Source organism: Rhinolophus sinicus, chromosome 14, assembly GCF_057876585.1.
Source record: "Rhinolophus sinicus isolate RSI-liver-muscle chromosome 14, RSI-T2T, whole genome shotgun sequence".
Classification (NCBI taxonomy): Eukaryota; Metazoa; Chordata; class Mammalia; order Chiroptera; family Rhinolophidae; genus Rhinolophus; species Rhinolophus sinicus.
The window spans coordinates 164,480,857-164,501,138 of NC_142514.1; the positions used below are offsets into that span (position 1 = coordinate 164,480,857).

At 35.4% G+C, this 20,282-nt stretch overlaps 1 protein-coding gene across 1 annotated transcript in view; it reads right to left on the minus strand.

The window, feature by feature from the left end:
- Positions 1 to 20,282, minus strand: part of CCDC73 (coiled-coil domain containing 73) — a 256,081-nt gene that overhangs the window by 21,201 nt on the left and 214,598 nt on the right. The window contains 2 exon segments of the mRNA XM_019738516.3: positions 11,617 to 11,696; positions 11,924 to 12,059. Coding sequence (XP_019594075.3) covers positions 11,617 to 11,696; positions 11,924 to 12,059 — 216 coding nt within the window.

Here is a 20,282-nt window from a genome sequence, read left to right on the forward strand (position 1 = left end):
AGGCTGAGAAGACAATAAACTGAGGTAGGAGGAAAACTAAGCAAGTGTGATTATCAAGGAAGCTGGAAAAGCAGCAGCAGCAAACAGGGCTGCCAATACCTCCAGGGTACTACATGTTACAGCCTCAGCCACCCAGAGAGAAACTCACCTACTTATCTCTTAACCCCTAGTTCAAAATCCAGGAGAAAGGATTTGTTGGTCTTAGACTGCAAACCCCATTAGATATGTTGCATATCTAAAGCATTTAGAAGCACTGCATAAAATGACTGCTAAAGTAACCATGTGGGTCAAGAGATAGGGCTCCATTCTCAGAAAAGCAGGCAGACAAATTAACGTCTGGTACAAAGAGAACAGGTATGTACTGCGTAATAAAATAAGTTTGAATGAAGGAGGTAGGCCTTGAACAATGAGTAGTATGCTGAATATTTGTCCTATCTGGTCTCTATTTGTCTCCTGATTCTCTCCACCCTTTCTCCACACTGCCCTGTGTCCTGTGTGGCTGACATCTGTGGATATAACGAACAGGTTCCCTTGCCCTCTGTCTCCTGATTGGGTTCATTCTGTAGGAAGTACCAGTAAGTCAGTATGCTGGGAAAAGAGAGACAGGTATTTCCCCAGCTCTCTCCCTATATGACCATAAATTGGCAATAGCTCTGTATCTTTAACAAAGGGGACAGCTTCTGAATTGCAGCTTTCTTCTACAGATGTACCTACAGCTCTCTCCAGCTTCCAGTATCTGCTTCCTTCCACTGCTCCTTCAGGTCTAGATGACATATCATTCCCCCACTGCTTCTATCCCTGGGGTGCTTCACTATCCCCTGTTGGTTTCCTTTAACTCTGCCCACAACTTTGTAAATAGCTTCTTCATCAAATTTTCTCAATTACCCATTCCAGTGTACCATCTGTTTCCTGCTTTAAACCTATTTAACACAAATAAATTGAGAGGAGGCATTTCAAGTGAGGGTAAGGGATGTGGAGGAGAGCAAAGGCAAAAAGGCAGGGAGAATTAAGAATTACGATAATGGCACCTTTTGGCTCTCTGAGCAGCACCATGGTGGTCAGCAAGAACACACACCTTACGAAAGGCAGCAAGGAGGGAGCCAAGAAGAAAGTAGTGGCACCATTTTCTAAAGAAGATTGGTATGATGTGAAAGCACCAGCTATGTTCAATATAAGAAATATTAAGGGGGCGGCCAGATGGCTCGGTTGGTTAGAGAGGGAGCTCTTAACAACAGGGTTGCCAGTTTGATTCCCACATGGGCCATTGAGCTTCACCCTCCCCAACTAGGTTGAAGACAACGACTTGACTTGGAGCTGACGGGTCCTGGAAAAACACACTGTCCCCCAATATTCCCCAATAAAAAAATAAAATAAAATAAAAATATTGGGAAAATACTAGTCACGGGAACTCAAGGAACCAAAATCACATCTGATGTTCTCAAGAGTCATGTTTTTGAAGTGAGCCTAGCTGATCTACAGAATGATAAAGATGCTTTTAGAAAATTCAAGGTAATTTCTGAGGATGTTCAGGGCGAAAACTGCCTAATGTCTAAGGCCTGGATCTTACCTAGGACAAAATGGTCAAAATGCTCCAAGGTCAAAAATGGCAAACCATCATCAAAGCTCACACTGATGTCAAGACTACTGATAGTTACTTGCTTTGTCTATTCTGTGTTGGCTTAACTAAAAAAGCGCAACAATCAGATTTGGAAGACCTCTGATGCTCAACATCAACAGGTCTGCCAAATCTGGAAGAAGATGATGGAAATCATGACCTGAGAGGTGCAGACACATGATTTGAAAGAAGTGTTCAATAAGTTGATTCCAGATAGTAATGGAAAAGACACAGAAAAGGCCTGCCAATCTATGTATCCTCTCCATGATGTCTTTTGTTAGAAAAGTCAAAATGTTGAAGAAGCCCAAGTTTAAATTGGGAAAGGTCATGGAGTTTCATGGTGAAAGTAGCAGTTCTGGAAAAGCTACTGGGGATAAGACAGGTGCTAAAGTTGAACTAGCTGAAAGATACGAGCCCCCAGTCCAAAAATCTGTTTAAAATTCAACTTTTCATTCTGACAAGTAAAACATGTTCATGACGTTAAAAAAAAAAAAAGAATTATGATAATGGCACAAAAATTTTAGATGCTTGGGAAGTAGTAGGAAACAATGTTGAAGATATAAAATGGGGCCAGACCATGGAAGCTCTGAAAAGTCAATTAAAGAAGTTTAGGACTAAATCAACATGCTGCACACCTTAAACTTACACAACGTTATATGTCAATTATATCTCAACAAAGCTGGAAAAAAAAGTTTGGGAGTTGAAATGGTAGGCAAAGAGCACTATTTAATCTATTATTCCTTCTACATATACTAAGTATCTGGTATATGTCCGGCACATAGAAGTGATACATTAAACTAATAACTACCGTGCTTCCCCGAAAATAAGACCTAGGCTGACCATCAGCTCTAATGCGTCTTTTGGAGCAAAATTTAATATAAGACCCGGTCTTATTTTAATATAACACCGGGACTAATATAATATAATACCAGGTATAATAAAATATAATATAATGTCTTATATAAGACCGGGTTTATATAATATAATATATTATAATATAATACAATACCGGGTCTTATATTAATTTTTGCTCCAAAAGACGCATTAGAGCTGATGGTCCGGCTAGGTCTTATTTTCGAGGAAACATGGTAGTAAAGTTAGTCTAGCAAAAAGAATGAATAAAAACTAGAGAAAAGAACCCTGGCTACAAGGTTATTTTATTAATCCAGGCATGAGATGATGAATGTCTATACTAATGAGAAATAGAGAATGAAAAATATAGACATTCTAAAGGAAAATAAACTCTAGCAGACAAAGGGAATGAAGGAAAAAGATGATTGCAGAGCATCTAGGTCAAGCTAGGAGACATGAAAAGAGGGACCATGAAATGTGAAAGAGAGAAGCATAAAAATGGAAAGGAAATGGAAAGTCTGCTTCATTGATGAAATAGTTTCAAAAAATGTATTTAAGACAAGAAACAAGAGACACACAATGTTCTGAGACTGACTATTAAGAAAGCCAAAAAGCACAAATTATTAAGACTGAGCCACAGGCTGCTACTATTCTCAAAAGGAAGGCCCTTCATTCATATTTTTACAAATTATAAAAGGTTACACATGATGAATTCCTCCAAATGAAGTTTCAACGTACCACTAATGGTTCACCTTCAAAGGCAGCATGACCCTTAAAAAGTGAACTATCACATAGATGCTATAAAACTAACACATTTTATATTTTAAACATCTATCATATTATACAAAACATAATATTCTGTAATGAAAAACAAAGTGTCAGTATCAGTTACAATGAGATGATCTAAAGAAAGAAAGTAGTTTGGAGAGAGCTTTATCATTGTAGAAACAGAATATAGTTGAAGCAATTGCTGAGTCAGTTGAAATTCCAGATTTATACTGTCTGATAAGAAATTTAGAGGCAAATGAGGCTGTTTTAGTTGTCTTGAAAGACTTTACAAATAACCCACTTATAAATATGGTGCTGAAAAGGTGAATCAATCAAAACTTAATTTTAACCTAATTTCACTTGCAAGTAACAATAATCCCATAAATTTCTACAGCATGTTTAACTTTCTGAAGTATTTTTTCTACGTATTTATTATTTTATATATTACACATATATAAAACAGGAAAGGCCACTATCACTATACTCATACATGTGTTGCAGAAAATAATGCGGGGGGTGGGGGGGAAGCGACACCAGTATGGTCTGAGTCATACTCTTCCTCCGGATGACTATAGTTGAAAGGTTCAGTTTTAAAGAAAAAGGTAAAGTGATGAGTTAAGATGAACAGAATAAATGAGAAATATTATGCAGGGAATTATGTGCAGGCAGGAATTGGCCAATTGACTGGGTGAAGTAGTGGGGTCTAAAGGACTAGATTTGGGCCTGTAATGTTACAGATGATAGAAAAAGACGCCCTGTACGGAGAAAGAGGGGGGCTGAATGACAGAGACCAAAGGAAGCAATGTTTAATGATGCGTTTCAACGTAGAGACATGCTAGTTTACAGATCTGCAGAGTCAAGGCAATATAAGGAGCTGGTAGTTCAGTAGTATGACTAGTTAACAATTTCCCCTTTTAATAAACATGCTCTTTCTAATGGGGAATGAAGGAGAGAAGAAACTTATGTGGCTAAATGTTTATGCCACTACTGTTATTGGTAGAATGATTAAGATCACAGGTACTGAAGCTAAATTTGTCTGGGTTCTAATCCCGACTCTGTTTTCCTGGTTGTATAATAATACTTAACTTACTTTATTCTGTCTCAAGTTTCTCATCTGTAAAATGGGGATATAACATTTTTTTAAACTGACAAAATGCCTAGTATGTGATACTCCATGCAGTATTTATTGAACATCTACTATGTGCTAGGCATTATTGCCTATTATTACTACTAAGGTGAATCCAAGGGAGTCTATGATTATTTTTTCTACTTTTAAAATAAAGTAGTCTGAATTCTTAATAGTGGTATGAATAAGTATCTTTACTTATTTAAATAATTAAGATTGCGACCCAGTAGTCCCACTTCTGGGTATTTACCTGAAGAAACTACTTTGAAGGAACATGTGCATCCGTATGTTCTTTACAGCATTATTTACAATAGCCAAGATACGGAGGAAAACTTAGTGTACATGAAATGATGAATGGATAATGATGAATGGATGAATGAATATATACCCAATGGAAGTGGATACACACTCACACACATATGCAATGGACTATTACTCAGCCATGAAAAAGGATGAAATCTTGTCATCTGCAACAACATCAATGGACCTAGATAGTATTGTGCCTAGTGGAGTCAAGTCAGACAAAGACAAATACCATATGATTTCATTTATATGAATCTAAAGAACAAAATAAACAAACAAAACAAAAACAAACTCATAGATACAGAGAACATTTTGATGGTTGCCAGGTGGGAGGGTGGTTGGGCACGGGGTGTAAGGGGAAGGGATTGAGAAGTACAAATTGGTAGTTACAAAATAGTCACAGGGATATAAAGTACATCATAAAGAATATAGTCAACTGTGTATAGTGTCAGGTGGGTACTAGATTTACCAGGCTGGTCACCTCCTAAAGTATATAAATGTCTAATCACTATGTTGTCCCATGTTTCCCCGAAAATAAGACCTAGCCAGACAATCAGTTCTAATGAGTCTTCTGGAGCAAAAATTAATATAAGACTCAGTATCATATTATATTATATCATTATATTATATATTATATTATATTATATTATATTATATTATATTATATTATATTATATTATATTATATTATTATATTATATTATAAGACCCGGTCTTATAGTAAAATAAGACTGGGTCTTATATTAATTTTTGCTCCAAAAGACGCATTAGAGCTGATTGTCCGGCTAGGTCTTATTTTCGGGGAAACACGGTACACCTGAAACTAATATAATATTGTATGTCAACTGTAATTGAAATAATTATTTAAAAAAATACATAAAATAAAGAATTAAGAGTTATTCTTTCATAGTTGATAACAATCACAGTTTTCCTCTAGACTATGAACTCCTAAAGGAAAGGTACCATGTTTCATACTTATACCATAGCACTGTAATACATTCAGGGATGTAGAGGAACTAAAAATTATGATGAACATAAGAAAAGAGTGATGATGCAATATATAGATGATGTATTATAGAAATATACACTTGAAACCTACGTAACTTTACTAACCAATGTCATCCCAATAAATAAAGATTTTAAAAAAAGAGGAATGAACATGATATGAAAAAAATATTACTTATCTTTTTAAAATAAGATTTGATGAAACAAAAAGTTCATTTATTCAGGATAAAGAAAATGACAACAAAAATGCTTGGTGAGAGCAGTCAATGACAGCCAAACAGACTATTGCTAATGACACAATAGTTCATAGTCAATTTGCAGAACTATGTAAGTATAGTGCTGAGGGTTTAGCCACTGATTGAACCAGCTTGCTTCACCTCCATTCAGGGTAAGAACCACAGCCCTGTAGAGCAACCATGTTACAGATTGACACTCCTGGTTTAAATGTGAACAAAACAGTGCAATTTTCTTACTCATAATGGAAAAAGAAAGCTCAGTAGATGGTGAGTCACTAACATTATGTTAACGTTAAGAGAACAGCATACTTTTTGTTGTAATCAATAGCCCTAAACTTGTGAGTTTAAAATGAGTTAATTCTGCATTATAAGTGCAGATCCAAGAATATACTAGAAAATAACAATTACAGAAATAAGACAGTATAATAAAACATTACTTTAGTTCAAAAACCAGATGGTCTTTGACTTAAACTTACTGAACAAAATAATTTACTGCTCTTATTATTTCCTCCTGCATAAATATTTGAAAACATGGGTTGAGAAATTGACTATGGACATTTTAGGATATAAAAATAAATCTAGTCATTTGAGCAATTAACCTACTTAAAAAATTAGGAGACTAATTCAAAGGGAAAATATCTGTTAGAGGACCTCAAAGTTTTAATCTCAACTCAGATTTATAGGATACTTGACTAATATATATATAATTCATTATTTGGTCAACTATCTTCAGAGTAATAAAAGGAAATCTTTATGCTCAGTTGATTCTTTTTTTTTTTAAAAGACACCAATATTTGGTTTAAAATAATATACATCTTTCCTTATACAATGGTGTTCCTAAACACTTGCTTTCCAGCTGTTCTTTTGTGCACTAAAATGATAATTTTTAAAAGAATATTTGCAACAATTTTTGAATTTTTATTTTTTTTATACTGGGTTTTCCTAAAGCAAGACACACCTGTATGAAGTAAATAAATATTCAAACAACTTCAAAAGTAAATTTTTAGAGGGCTTGTTTTACACTAGTGAACTCTTCTAGTTTCACTCCTAAGACACAATATCCTATTGATAAACGTGTAATTAAGCTGAGGTATATGGATAAAACTTATTTTCACAAAGTGGCTTATAATTCTCTCAATTAATAAATAAGAATTTTTGTTTCTGTCAAGATTAAAAAATGCAACAAACTTCTATGTCTTTCTACATTTTTCAACAACTGAAAACATGGAGCTGTTGTAATCGGCTAAGTTTTATAGGAGACTCTCTAAAATGCATCAATTCCTATTACAGTAATTGCTATGAAACAACAAGGAATGGGAAGAGGGAGATAGGGGTAGGAACCCAGTATATGCCTAACAAAAGTAAGAACCAATCATTTATTATGCCTTTTTTTCTTATATATTAATTACGTAATCTTAAGAGCATAATAAATTAAAATCAGAGACCTCCATGAAATGATTCTCCACTGAAAATACGCTTGTGATTTTATAGCCCTTTTAAGCTTTTAAATATCCTGAACTTTTAGTACATTGTCTGTTTTCTAACCATTTTATTCAAAGCTGTTAGTGCAGTAAATAAACAGCACATGCTTTGATCTCATTAAATTACAACTTATAGTTCCTAGAGTCATAAATATTGTGCCCTTTTCTCCTTTACCCCTCCTTTTCTGGTATGGGGTAGTCTGTTAAATATCACTATCTCCTTGAGTGCTCTGACGTTTACTCAGACAAACAGCAGAGGTTATGAATGCTGCTCACAGATAGTATCGGGAATTCTTCACGATTGCCATAATAGTGAACCCGGCATTCAGAACTGTAATACCTAGTTTAATCTAACATTCAGTTTGGTCTGTTTAACTTTGCTCCACACACACACAAAAAAAGAATTCCATCTTATCACAAACCAATAACTTAACTGCTCTGGACAAAATCAGAAAACAGTATAAAAGAAAAGGAAAAATTATCTCTGGAAAAAATTAATGATTAAAAGTTTTAAATGAGTGATATAACCAATGCTACTAGACTTAATTGGCTTCTGAAAAAAAATCAAAACAAAAAAATTTTCTTAAAAGTTAAAAATCAAGACTACATAAAAATCACAAAATATAAAACTATTACACCTAGAATGTCTGAAATAATAAAAATTGGCTGTTAAAAAATATATTTTTTAAACTCTCACCCTTTCAGCTACTTATCCTTGGATCTCTCAAAGGTAGTAATATTCCCTCACTTTACCCTTCCATACAATAATCTCTTCCGAGAACTATTTGACAGAATGGTCACTGACTGTAATGCTCTCTAGAGTGACAGAGGCCACCAATCAAGACATATCAGTACATTTAGGTAGTCCTGGCCTAGGCTCCAAGACCTAAGCAAAAATGGCAAGTATGTTCATGAGCAACACAATTACATTCGTGAAAAGATAATGTCAAGAGAAGGAGAAAACAAGGCGCAGACTAGGAGAAAATATTTACAAAAGACACATCTGATAAAGGAATCTTAAAACTTAAACAATCTTAAAACTTAGAAATCTTAAATCTTAATAAGAAAATGAACAGCCCAATCAAAAAATGGACAAAAGATCTGAAGACACCTTACCAAAGAAGATATATAGATGGCAAGTAAGCTTATGAAAAGATATTCAACATCATATGTCATTAGGGAATTACAAAACAACAAAGAGACACCACTATCCACTTATTAGGATGGGCAAAATCCAAAATACTGACAACACCAAATACAGGTAAGGATGTGAAGCAACAGGAATTCTCACTCATTGCTAGTGGGAATGCAAAATATACAACCACTTTGGAAGACAGTTTGGCAGGTCTACAAAATTAAACATACTTTTATCATACATTCCAAGCAATCACACTCCTTGGTATAACCCAAAAGAGTTGAAAACTTATGTCCACACAAAAACTTGCACACAGGTATTTATAACAGTTTTACTCATTATTGCCAAAACTTAAAAGCAACCAAGAAGTCCTTCAGTAGGTGAATGGAAAAACAGTGGTCCATCCAAACAGTGGAATATCTAGTACTAAAAAGAAATGAGCAATCAAGCCATGAAAAAACACAGAGGAACCTTAAGTGCACATTACTAAGTGAAATAAGCCAATGTGAAAAGGCTACGTATTCTATGATTCCAACTATATGACATTGTGGAAAATGCAACACTATGGAGACAGTAGAAAGATTAGTGGTTGCTAAGAGTTAGTGGGGAGGAAAAGCACAGAGGATTTTTAGGGCAGTGAAACTATTCCGTATGATACTATAATGATAGATACATGTCATTAAACATCCATCCAAACCCAGAGAATGTACAACACCAAGAGTGAAGCCTAATGTAAACTATGGAATTTGGATGATAATAATGCATCAGCGTAGGGTCATCAACTGTAACAAACGCACACTCTGGTATGGGATGTTGATAATGGGACAGGGAGTATATGGGAACTCTCCATACTTTCCATTCAATTTTACTGTGAAGCTAAAACTGCTCTAAAAAATAAAGTTTACTAATTTAAATAAGTAAAAAGCGTGAAACTTGATATATACATACATAAAGCTATAAATGCTTGGGGTGGGGTTTTCTTCACCTTTTAAAAACAGAACCTTTTGGAATCAAGATGAAAACACTGACCCAAAATTTAAATTTTCCTCAAATTAACGATGCCTCGGCACATCACTCATATTCATTTATCTTTTGAGTCCAAAATATGTATGTAAAAAAAGGCTAGTTGAGATTTGGGGTATAATCTTTGTGAAAACGAAACTTCTCTGTACTGAATCAACTAGCTTGTAAGGAAACTGCACTCACAACCTTGGCCTCACTAATGTTATGCTCTAACCAAGTGTACAGTCAGAATCCCAACAGGAAACAGATGGTGCACATAAATTGGCGTAATTTGAAGGTGGTTTATTTGCAAAACTGTGGATACAATATAAAGGAACCATAAGAAATGGTGCAGTTGTAGGGACTAGCAGCCGTGGGGCTGTAACCACGCCTGGACCCAACAGGACAAGAAGAGGTTACTGACACCCAGAAAGAGGGCATCGCCTAGAGTAGGCCAACTTGAGACAAGTAGTAATGTGTTCAGGGGCAAGACCACCCTGAAGTCACCTCACAGGTAGGGAACAGGAAGAATAAATATACTTATTCACTCTCTTTACTTCCTCCTGTCTCCTGCCCAGGCTCTCCACTGGCCCGACTTAATAGGAAGACAGAAGATATGGGAGCATTGATGCAATTCATACAGGTAAGCCTTACAAGGGGAGAAGGATGGGTAAGTCTGGATCTGGAGAAAGGAATGGAAGATATTTGTACACTAAATAACTACAAAGTAAGTGTAATTTTAAAAATAAATATTTAAATAGTACTCAGTAAATGCAGTTTCAAAGCACTTATTGAGTATCAGTAAGAATAGGTACTTAATTCTGTCAGTGATAGAAAGGTGGTCCAAAGTAGAATTATTTCAGATGCAGCTCTGAAGGAAGTAGAGAAACAAGATGTCATTCTCTGTAGAAAGAACAAGGCCTTGCCTTCTGCTCCTGTCTATCATGCCACTCTCCCCTTGTATCAGTGGGCATATTTTTAGTTGCAAATAATGGAAAATTACACTGGCCCTAACCAAAGAGGCTTAAATAAAATTGAGGATTTATTGGCTCACATAAAAGTCTAGAGGTAGGAAAAGGGTAAGGCTAGTTGATCCAGGGACGCAAAAATGTCATCAAAGAACAGGTGTATTTCTATCACACCAAACTGGCATCCACATTTTCAGGCTCCTCCTTTTTGGCTCTTTTGATTGTAGAGACAATCAATGACTGAGAGCTACAGTGAGGTTACATTCTTCCTGGTTTAACCACTAGCTAAGGTCATTTGTCCACTCCTGAACTGGTGACTGCAGCCAGAGGAATGAAATATGTTTATGGCTTTCTGTCAGTCTAGGGCTCATCTCTAAAGCTAGAGGCATCAAAACAAGAATCTGGATGAGTTGAGGAAGGAGAAAGGAATACTGATGTTTAGTAAGCGACAGTTAAATGTCCAATGCACTCCTCCACTCGTGATGCTCCAGCCATACCACACCTTTTCTAGTTCCTCGCATACACTAACCTTTTTCCTGCTCAAGGCTCTTCACATGCTGTTCCACTTGCCTGAAACATTATTCTCTTCCCTTCCCCACCCCTTTACCTCCAATGTAATAATGTCACCTGTTAAAATGTCATTACATCCTTTACTTTTTCTTCACATCACTTATAACAGTTTTAAATTATTTGATCTATGTGATTGTTTTATGTCTAACTCTTCACGAGACTATAAATTTCAAAAAAGCAGGGACATGCTTTTATTTTCTTCAGACTTGTATCCTCAGTGCTATACAGTATCTAGCACACAGAGTCATTCAAATATTGAATAAATGAACGATATAACGAGACTGACATATAATGAATGCTTATAGGTTATTCACGTCACCATAAAAATGTATGCCATTGGTGACAAGTCAAAGAAACAATATTTTGAATAGGCTGAACAAGTTTATTCAGTGTATTTATTAGAATCATAACTAAAAGTTTATGAATCTGTATTTAAAACATTTTATTTATCTTTATAACAAAAAATCTACCCAACTTTTTCTAATTACTTTAGAATTACTTAAAACTAATTACTTTAGACTATACTTCCATTTAATATTATAAAATTGTATCATACCTTTTTTAAACTGCATATTTCAGATTCTTGTTTTTTATTTAAAGCTGAAAGTCTTTTGTTTAACTGTATTGCTTCCTGCACTGCAACATGAAAGACACTTGGAAAATATTATATTCAATTTACATTTTAAGGAAAGTATCACTAATATGGACAAGGAAAAACAGTCTCAATCAATGTACATAATCATTACTGAAATTATATAATGTTCACTAAGCTGCCATTTACTATTTACAAGTTCAATTTATTAATTATAAATAAATCTATTTAAACATTTCCTACTAAATTTATTAAATAAGATAGCGCCTACCATTTTGTTCTAACTTTTCATGATTCTCTTTTACCAATCCAAATTGGCCTGTTACTGTGGCATAGCATTTCTCAATTTCATTCAGTTGCTTCTGATGATCTTCTTTAGCCAGAAGATGTAACTGGACTTTTTGCTCCTATTTCAAACAGTTATTTGAAATGTTATACATATAACACGCACACACATACACATATATGCACACATATATATTAAACATATAAAAAGTTATTGTTTTTAATAACTGTTTTCATTAATATATATATGTCACGAAAAAGTACTGAGTCCACCACAGGGAGGAAATGTTAGGAGATATTTCTAAATCTATATAAAATTAAAGCACATTTGTCCCAATAACAAAATAGTCACTTAAGGTTATGCTTCCCTTGTTCAGCTTCTTTTTCAAACATCAACTGGTTGTTTTATTTATAGAAAAGTTAATTAGTCCAGTCCAACTAAGCAATGTGGGGAGAATATTAAAGCAATAAGTTTGGTAATTTAGGAAAGAATTTTTTTTCCCTAAATTTGCTGGCATAATTATGACGTGCATTATAAAAATGCATGTAATTTTTCTGAGATTAATTTTAATGATTATAGCACCTTCTCACTGCATTAAAAAAATGGTATGATAAGAACAATGTCTATCAGTGACAGGGAGGCAATATAGTATAGTAAAAAGTCTACTTAAACTGAGATATAATTGGTAAAAATTGGACCTTACGTACAATATGGGCCTTCACTGCTTAAGGAGCTTGTTTTTACCAGACTCAGAAATATGACTTTAAATTTTAAAAAGAAATATTATTTTAATAGAACCAATAACATTTTTTAAAGGATTTGATCTTGACTCGTGTTAGCAGAATCATTGATTGGTTTCACAACTTACATTCACTCTTGCCATGTACTTCAGCTTCTATGATGAGCAGTGATACAGAACAATATAGGCCCATCGCCTGGCACTCAGTAATTGTTTTCTGAATGAACTGTTGTTGTCCCAGAGTTCCAACAATGGATATTTATTAGATTTGCCTGGCTATCTGTTTCCATTACCCAGCAGTACCACAATTTGAAGTAGTTAATTGAAATAATTTTTCCTTATTACAATTTAGTAGGACAAAAATTCCGGGGTCTTATTCTTCCCTAGTCAAGTGAAGAGTATATTACCCAAAATAAACGAATTAATTTCTACCTTTTGGGAATTTGAATCTTGAGAAAAAAAACTATAACAATAAAGAAGTTCAACGTTGATCATATCCAGACTAATATGAGACCTCTGTCCTGGGTTCCTACATCCTGCTTCACAAACTCTGGAATTACTCTGGTCCCTGTTCATTCTCAAAGCAATTCTTCACTCTCTGATGGATTGTGAGTGCCTCCACTAAATTTCCATTTGCATGATTAACCAGAGCCAATTCGTACTTCTAAAAACCAAAGTACAGTATATTAGAATGGTCAAAAGTGATTCTGCCAATGTTTAAATTCTGCCTCTGTCATTTAGTTGCTGTGTGCACTTGGAAAAAAATAATCTACCCTGTCTTTGAAATGAAGATTATAACAGTATCTCCCTCATAGGGTTGTTGTGAGCATAAAATGAATTAATATATAAAGTACTAAGAACAGAGCCTGCCACATAATAAGTACGTTTTGTTATTATTACTCCTTAACTGCTGAAAGTACCTTCAATAGTTTTAATTTTTATTTGAAATAAGAACAGCTCTCTATAATATTAATAAAGAGCACACATTACAATTTAAGTTGTATCTAACTCTATTATCTTGGCAAATCTGATGATAATTTTAAACTTTACTTTTTTTAAAAGTTTATTGGGGTGACAATTGTTAGTAGTTATATAGATTTCAGGTGTACAATTCTGTAATACATTATCTATATCTCACATTGTGTGTTCATCACCCAGAGTCAGTTTTCTTTCCATTACCATATATTAGACCCCTTTTACCCTCTTCTAGAGCCCTCTGGTAACCCCTAAACTATTGTCTATGTCTATGAGTTTTTGTTCATTTGTCTGTCTTGTTCTTTTGTTGTATTCAGTTTCATATACCACATCAGTGAAATTATATGGTTCTCTACTCTTTCTGACTTATTTCACTAAGCATTATAATCTCAAGATCCATCCATGTTGCCACAAATGGCACTATTTCATCTTTTCTTACTGCCGAATAGTATTCCATTGTGTATTATATATACCACAACTTCTTTATCCATCCATCAAGGGACATTTTGGTTATTTCCATGTCTTGGCCACCATAAGTAAAGCTGCAATGAAGACTGGAGCATACATGTCTTTATGGATAAATGTTTTCAGATTTTTTGGGTAGATACCCAGGAGAAGGATTGCTGGGTCATATGGTAATTCCAGTCTTAATTTTTTGAGGAACCTCCACACTGCCTTGCATAGCGGCTGTACCAATCTGCGTTCCCATACCAACAGTATGAGGGTTCCTTTTTCTCCACAGCCTATCCAAAACTTGTTACTACATGTATTTGTCTTGATGATAGCCATTCTAACTGGGTTAATATCTCATTGTGGTTTTTATTTGCATTTCTCTGATGATTAGTGATGTTGCGCATTTTTTCATATGTCTATTGGTCATTTGTATGTCCTCTTTGGAGAAATGTCTCCTCAGGTCCTCTGCCCATTTTTCAATTGGGTTGTTTGTTTTTTGTTGTTGTTGAGTTATATGAATTCCTTGTATATTTTGGATATTAGCCCCGTATAGGAGGCGCTGTTTGCAATAATCTTCTCACATTCAGTTGGTTGCCTCTTTATTTTGTCAATGGTTTCTTTTGCTGTGCAGAAGTTTTTAAGTTTGATATAGTCCCATTCATTTATTTTAGCTTTTACTTCCCTTGCTTCTGCAGTCAAATTCATAAAATGCTCTTTGAACCCAAGATCCATAAGTTTAGTCCCTATGTTTTCTTCTATGCAGTTTATTGTTTCAGGTCATCTGCTGAGGTCTTTGATCCATTTTGAATTAACTTAGGTACATGGTGACAGATAGCAGTCCAGTTTCATTCTTTTGCGCGTGGCTCTCCAATTCTCCCAGCACCATTTATTGAAGAGGCTGTCTTTGCTCCATTGTATGTTATTGGCTTCTTTGTCAAAAATTATCTGTCCATATTTATGTGGGTTTATTTCTGGGTTCTCAATTCTATTGCATTGGTCTGTGTGTGTGTTTTTCTGCCAATACCATGCTGTTTTGATTATTGTTGCCCTGTAGTACAAGCTAAAGTCAGAGAGTGTGATATCTCCAGCATTGTTCTTTTTTTCTTAGGATTGCTTAGGCTATTCGGGGTCTTTTGTAGTTCCATACAAATCTGATGATTTTTTTGTTCTATTTCTTTAAAAAATGCCATTGGGATTTTGATGGGGATTGCATTAAGTCTGTATATTGCTTTGGGTAATATGGCCATTTTAACTATTTTGATTCTTCCAATCCATGAGGACAGAATGTCTTTCCATTTCTTTGTGTCTTCTTCAATTTCTTTTAAAAATATCTTATAGTTTTCAACATATAGGTCTTTCACATACTTGGTTAACTTTATTTCTAGGTATTTTATTCTTTTTGTTGCAATTGCAAAAGGAATTTTTATTTCTTTTTCTGAGATTTCATAGGAATGCAAGGGACTTTTGTATGTTCATTTTATAGCCGGCAATTTGACTGTATTCGTTATTGTTTCTAATAGCTTTTTGTTGGAGTCTTTAGGGTTTTCTATATATAGCATCATGTCATCTGCAAAGAATGTCAATTTAACTTCTTCATTCCCAATCTGGATGCCTTTTCCTTATTTCTCTTGCCTGATTGCTCTGGTGAGGACTTTCAACACTATGTTGAAAAGCCGAGGTGATAGTGGACAGCCCTGTCATGTTCCTAAACGTAGAGCAAAGGGCTTCAGTTTTTCACTGTTAATTATGATATTAACTGAGGGTTTGTCATATATGGCCTTTATTATGTTCAGGTATTTTCCTTCTATACCTATTTATATTAAGTGTTTTAATCATAAATGGATGTTGTATCTTGTCAAATGCTTTTTCTGCATCAATGGATATAATCATATGATTTTTGTTCTTTATTTTGTTTATGTGGTGTATCACACTGATGGATTTGCATATGTTGAACCATCCTTGTGCCCCTGAGATGAACCTCACTTGGTCGTGATGAATAATCTTTTTAATGCATTGTTACATTCGATTTGCTAGAATTTTGTTTAGGATTTTTGCATCTGTATTCATCAGAGATACTGGTCTGCAGTTTTCTTTTTTTGTGTTATCCTTACCAGGTTTTGGTATCAGGATAATGTTGGCCTCATAAATGAGTTATGGAGTATTATCTTTTCTTCAATTTTTTGGAAGAGTTTGAGTAGGACAGGTATTAGATCCTCTTTGAAGGTTTGGTACAATTCACTAGCGAAGCCATCTGGTCCTGGACTTTTGCTTTTGGGAAGGTTTCAGAAGACTGATTCAATTTCCTTCCTGATGATCGGTCTATTTAGAGTCTCCAATTCTTCGTGATTCAGCCTAGGAAGGCAATATGTTTCTAAGAACCTGTTTATGTCTTCTAGGTTATTGAATTTGGTGGCATATAGTCAGTCCTTCATAGTATTCTTGGGTGATCCTTTGCATTTCTGTGGCATCCATGGTAACTTCCCCTCTCTCATTTCTGATTTTGTTTATTTCTCTTTTTATCTTAGTGAGTCTAGCCAAAGGATTGTCAATTTTATTAATCTTTTCAAAGAATGAGCCCTTTGTCACATTAATTTTTTCTATTGTCTTTTTTTTCTCTATTTCATTTAGTTCTGCTCTGATTTTTATTATTTCCTTTCTTCTGCTGACCTTGGGATTCATTTGTTCTTTTTCTAGTTCTTTAAAGTGCAATATGAGGTTATTTTTCTGGGATTTTTCTTGTTTCTTGAGATAGGCCTGTAATTATATAAATTTCCCCCTTAAAACTGCTTTTGCTGCATCTCCAAAATTTTGGTAGGATGTATTTTCATTCTCACTTGTTTCTATGTATCTTTTGATCTCTCTTCTCATTTCTTCTTTCACCCTGTCATTCCTTGAAAGTGTGTTGTTTAATCTCCACATATTTGTGTTTATTCCTGCTTCCTTTTTGCAGTTGATATCCAATTTCTAAGCCTTGTGATCAGAGAATATGTTTGGTATGATTTCAATCTTCTTATGTCCCAATATGTCCCAATATATGGTCTATCCTTGAGAATGTTCCATGTACACTAGAAAAAAAAATGTATAATCTGATGTTCTAGGATGAAGTACTCTATAAATGTCAATTATGTCCATTTCATCTAATGTGTCATTTAGGGCTGTTATTTCTTTCTTTTCTGTTTGGATGATCTATCCATAGCTGTCAATGAGGTATTTAGGTCCCCTACTATAACTGTGCATTAGTTCTGTTAGTAGTTGCTTGGTATATTTCGGTGCTCCCTGACTGGGGGCATAAATATTGATGACTGTTATGTCTTCTTGTTGTATAGTCCCTTTTATCATTATGAAATGTCCATCGTTGTCTCTTATTACCTTTTTTTATCCTGAAGTCTGTTTCATCTGATATCAGTATGACTACACCTGATTTTCTCTGAATACCATTTGCGTGGAGTATCAATTTCCACCCTTTCACTTTGAGTCTATGTTTGTCCTTGTAGCTGAGATGTGTTTCTTGGAGGCAGCATATGGTTGGGTTTAGTTTTTTGATCCAATCTCCTTCTGTGTGCCTTTTTATTGGTGAGTTCAGTCCATTTACATTTAGGGTGAATATGTGAGGATTTCCTATCATTCATTCTATCTTTGGTTTTCTGGTAAGACTGTGTCTCCATTGTTTCTTTGCCTTTTTGTTGTCTATTATTTCTATGTGGTGATATTCTATGATTTTTTTCCTCTGTTTCTTCTTTTATTATGTTATATATTTCAGTTCTGGATTTCTTTTTTGAGTGGCTACCATTAAGTTTATGTAAAATAAAGTTTCATATTTAGAATATTCTATTTTCTTCAGCACGCTTACTTTCTCCATTCCTATATTCCGGTTCAGGCAATTACTCTCTCCCCCTTTATGTTTTGGTTGTCACATATTATCCCCATTTGTGCTTGTTGAATAGCCTCCTTCAGTATTTCTTGTAGAGCAGGTCGTGTGTTAGAAAATTCCCTGAGCTTCTGTATGTCGAGAAAGGTCTTTATTCCTCCTTCATATCTAAAGGATATCTTTGCTGGGTATGTTATTCTTGGCTCATAATTTCTCTCTTTCAATAGTTTGAATATTTGATTCCACTCCCTCCTGGCTTGTAGAGTTTCTGCTGAAAAATCTGATGATAATCTAATGGACTTTCTTTTGTAGGTTCCGTATTCTTTTCCCTGGCTGCCTTGAGGATTCTTTCTTTATCGTTAATTTTTGACAGCTTCAATACAATGTGCCTTGGAGAAGGCCTGTTGAGGTTGAGGTAATTAGATGGTTTATTTGTTTCTTGGATACAAGGATCCAATTCTTTCCACAAGTTTGGGAAGTTCTCATCGACTATTTGTTTGAATATACTCTCTGTTTCCTTCTCTCTTTCTTCTCCTTCTGGTATGCCCATTATTCTTATGTTGCTCTTTCTGATGGAGTCAGAAAGTTCTTGTAGAGTTCTTTCATTTCTTTTAAGTCTCAAGTCTCTTTCTGCTTCCATCCATGTCATTTCCAGATTTCTATCTTCTATGTCACTGATTCTTTCCTTCATCTAGTCAACTCTATTACCTAAGCTGGCTATTTCATACTTCATTTCTTTTATTGAGTTCTTAATCTCCAGAAATTCTATTTGGTTCTTTTTTAAAATTTCAATCTCTTTGGTAAAATGTTCATTTTGTTCTTTGATTGTGTTTCTGAGTTCATTAAACTGCCTGTCTGTGTTTTCTTGCATCTCATTGGGTTTTTTAAGAACTGCAATCTTTAATTCTCTGTCATTTAAGTCACATATTTCCATGTCTTTGAGTTTTCTGGAGACTTTTCAATTTTTTCCTGAGCTGTCTTGTTATCTTGGTTATTCATGGCAATTAATGACTATTTCTCTTCCTTGATATCTACATGAGTGGGTTCTAATTTGATAGAAAGAGGTCTTTCTTTTGTTTTCCAGTAGGTGTCGGTAGAATGCTTTATTTTCTCTCCGACTGCAGCCTTTTATTCTGTCTGACACTGTAGTGTTATATTTTCTCTGCACTATTCCAGCTTCTCACACAATGGGGGGATTCTCTGGAAGACGGGCTTCTCCTCTGTTAACAGTTCACCAGGGTCATAGGGTGCCGCCTCCATGGGGAGATGTGGAGAGCTTCTGAAGTTCCAAAGCTCTTCCTGCATCAGATTCAGAGCCTGTGTATTTCAGCAGCTCTGTTTACTCCTGCAGGGATTTGCCCAGATAGATAGGGACAGGGGCAGGGTAGGTTGTGAGAGGTGGCCCAGAGCAATGGCGACAACCACCACCATAGCCAGTCCTGCTTCCACGGCTCCCTCCCCTTTGCAGGAATTAGTTGGGCTGCGAGTCTGTGTCTGCAGACCATAGTTCTCAGAACTGCAAATATTCTATTCTTTTTATCTGACACTGCTATTGTTCCACTTCTAGCACTGGGCAAGTGGATACAGGGCGAGCTCTGGGAGGGTAGGGAGGGGGTGGCTAGGCTCAGTGCCTAAGGCTTCCATTCTCTGCTCGGCAGTGAGGGTTTAAACCACCGTTTTCAGCCTTCTTCTCTCAGTCTTTGCTTTGATGTCTCTGCCATGAGCTTTGGGTTCAGCCATGTTATATGCTCTCCCCTCAGCCCTGTGGGCCATAAACAGAGCCCTAGCAGTCCAAGTTCTTCCCTCTCCCACAGCTGCGGTAGTTCTAGGATGCAGCAAGCTCGGAGCACTGAGCTAGGTCTGCGTCCTGTGCCTGCGCAGCCCTGTCTCACTTCTCCCTTTCCGCCTTCCCCGTTCATGCAATTTGCCCACCTTTAGATGATTTCAGTAGGGCGCCTCTTAGTCTTACCTGTCTGCTGCGCAGGGAGTCCTTTGTGGAGTTATAGTTGTTCAATTTATTGTAAATTCCAGGGGAGACTTCAAGAGGCTCACCTCATGCCGCCATTTTTATGATGTCACCTCAATTTTAACCTTTTCAAGGATACTTTTTAATGATTTTAAGCAGTGATATCATCATTGGTAGTGATTACAATAGATCAGTTGAAAGTTTCTCATGCACCTCTAAGGGCTTTTCAAATTCACTACTTAGTCATTTGAATTAATCGTGTAATAACTGAAACTAATTTAAAAAAAATAAATCGTGTAGCAGTTATCAATGCAAACAAGTTGACAAGTGTACTTACCCCCTG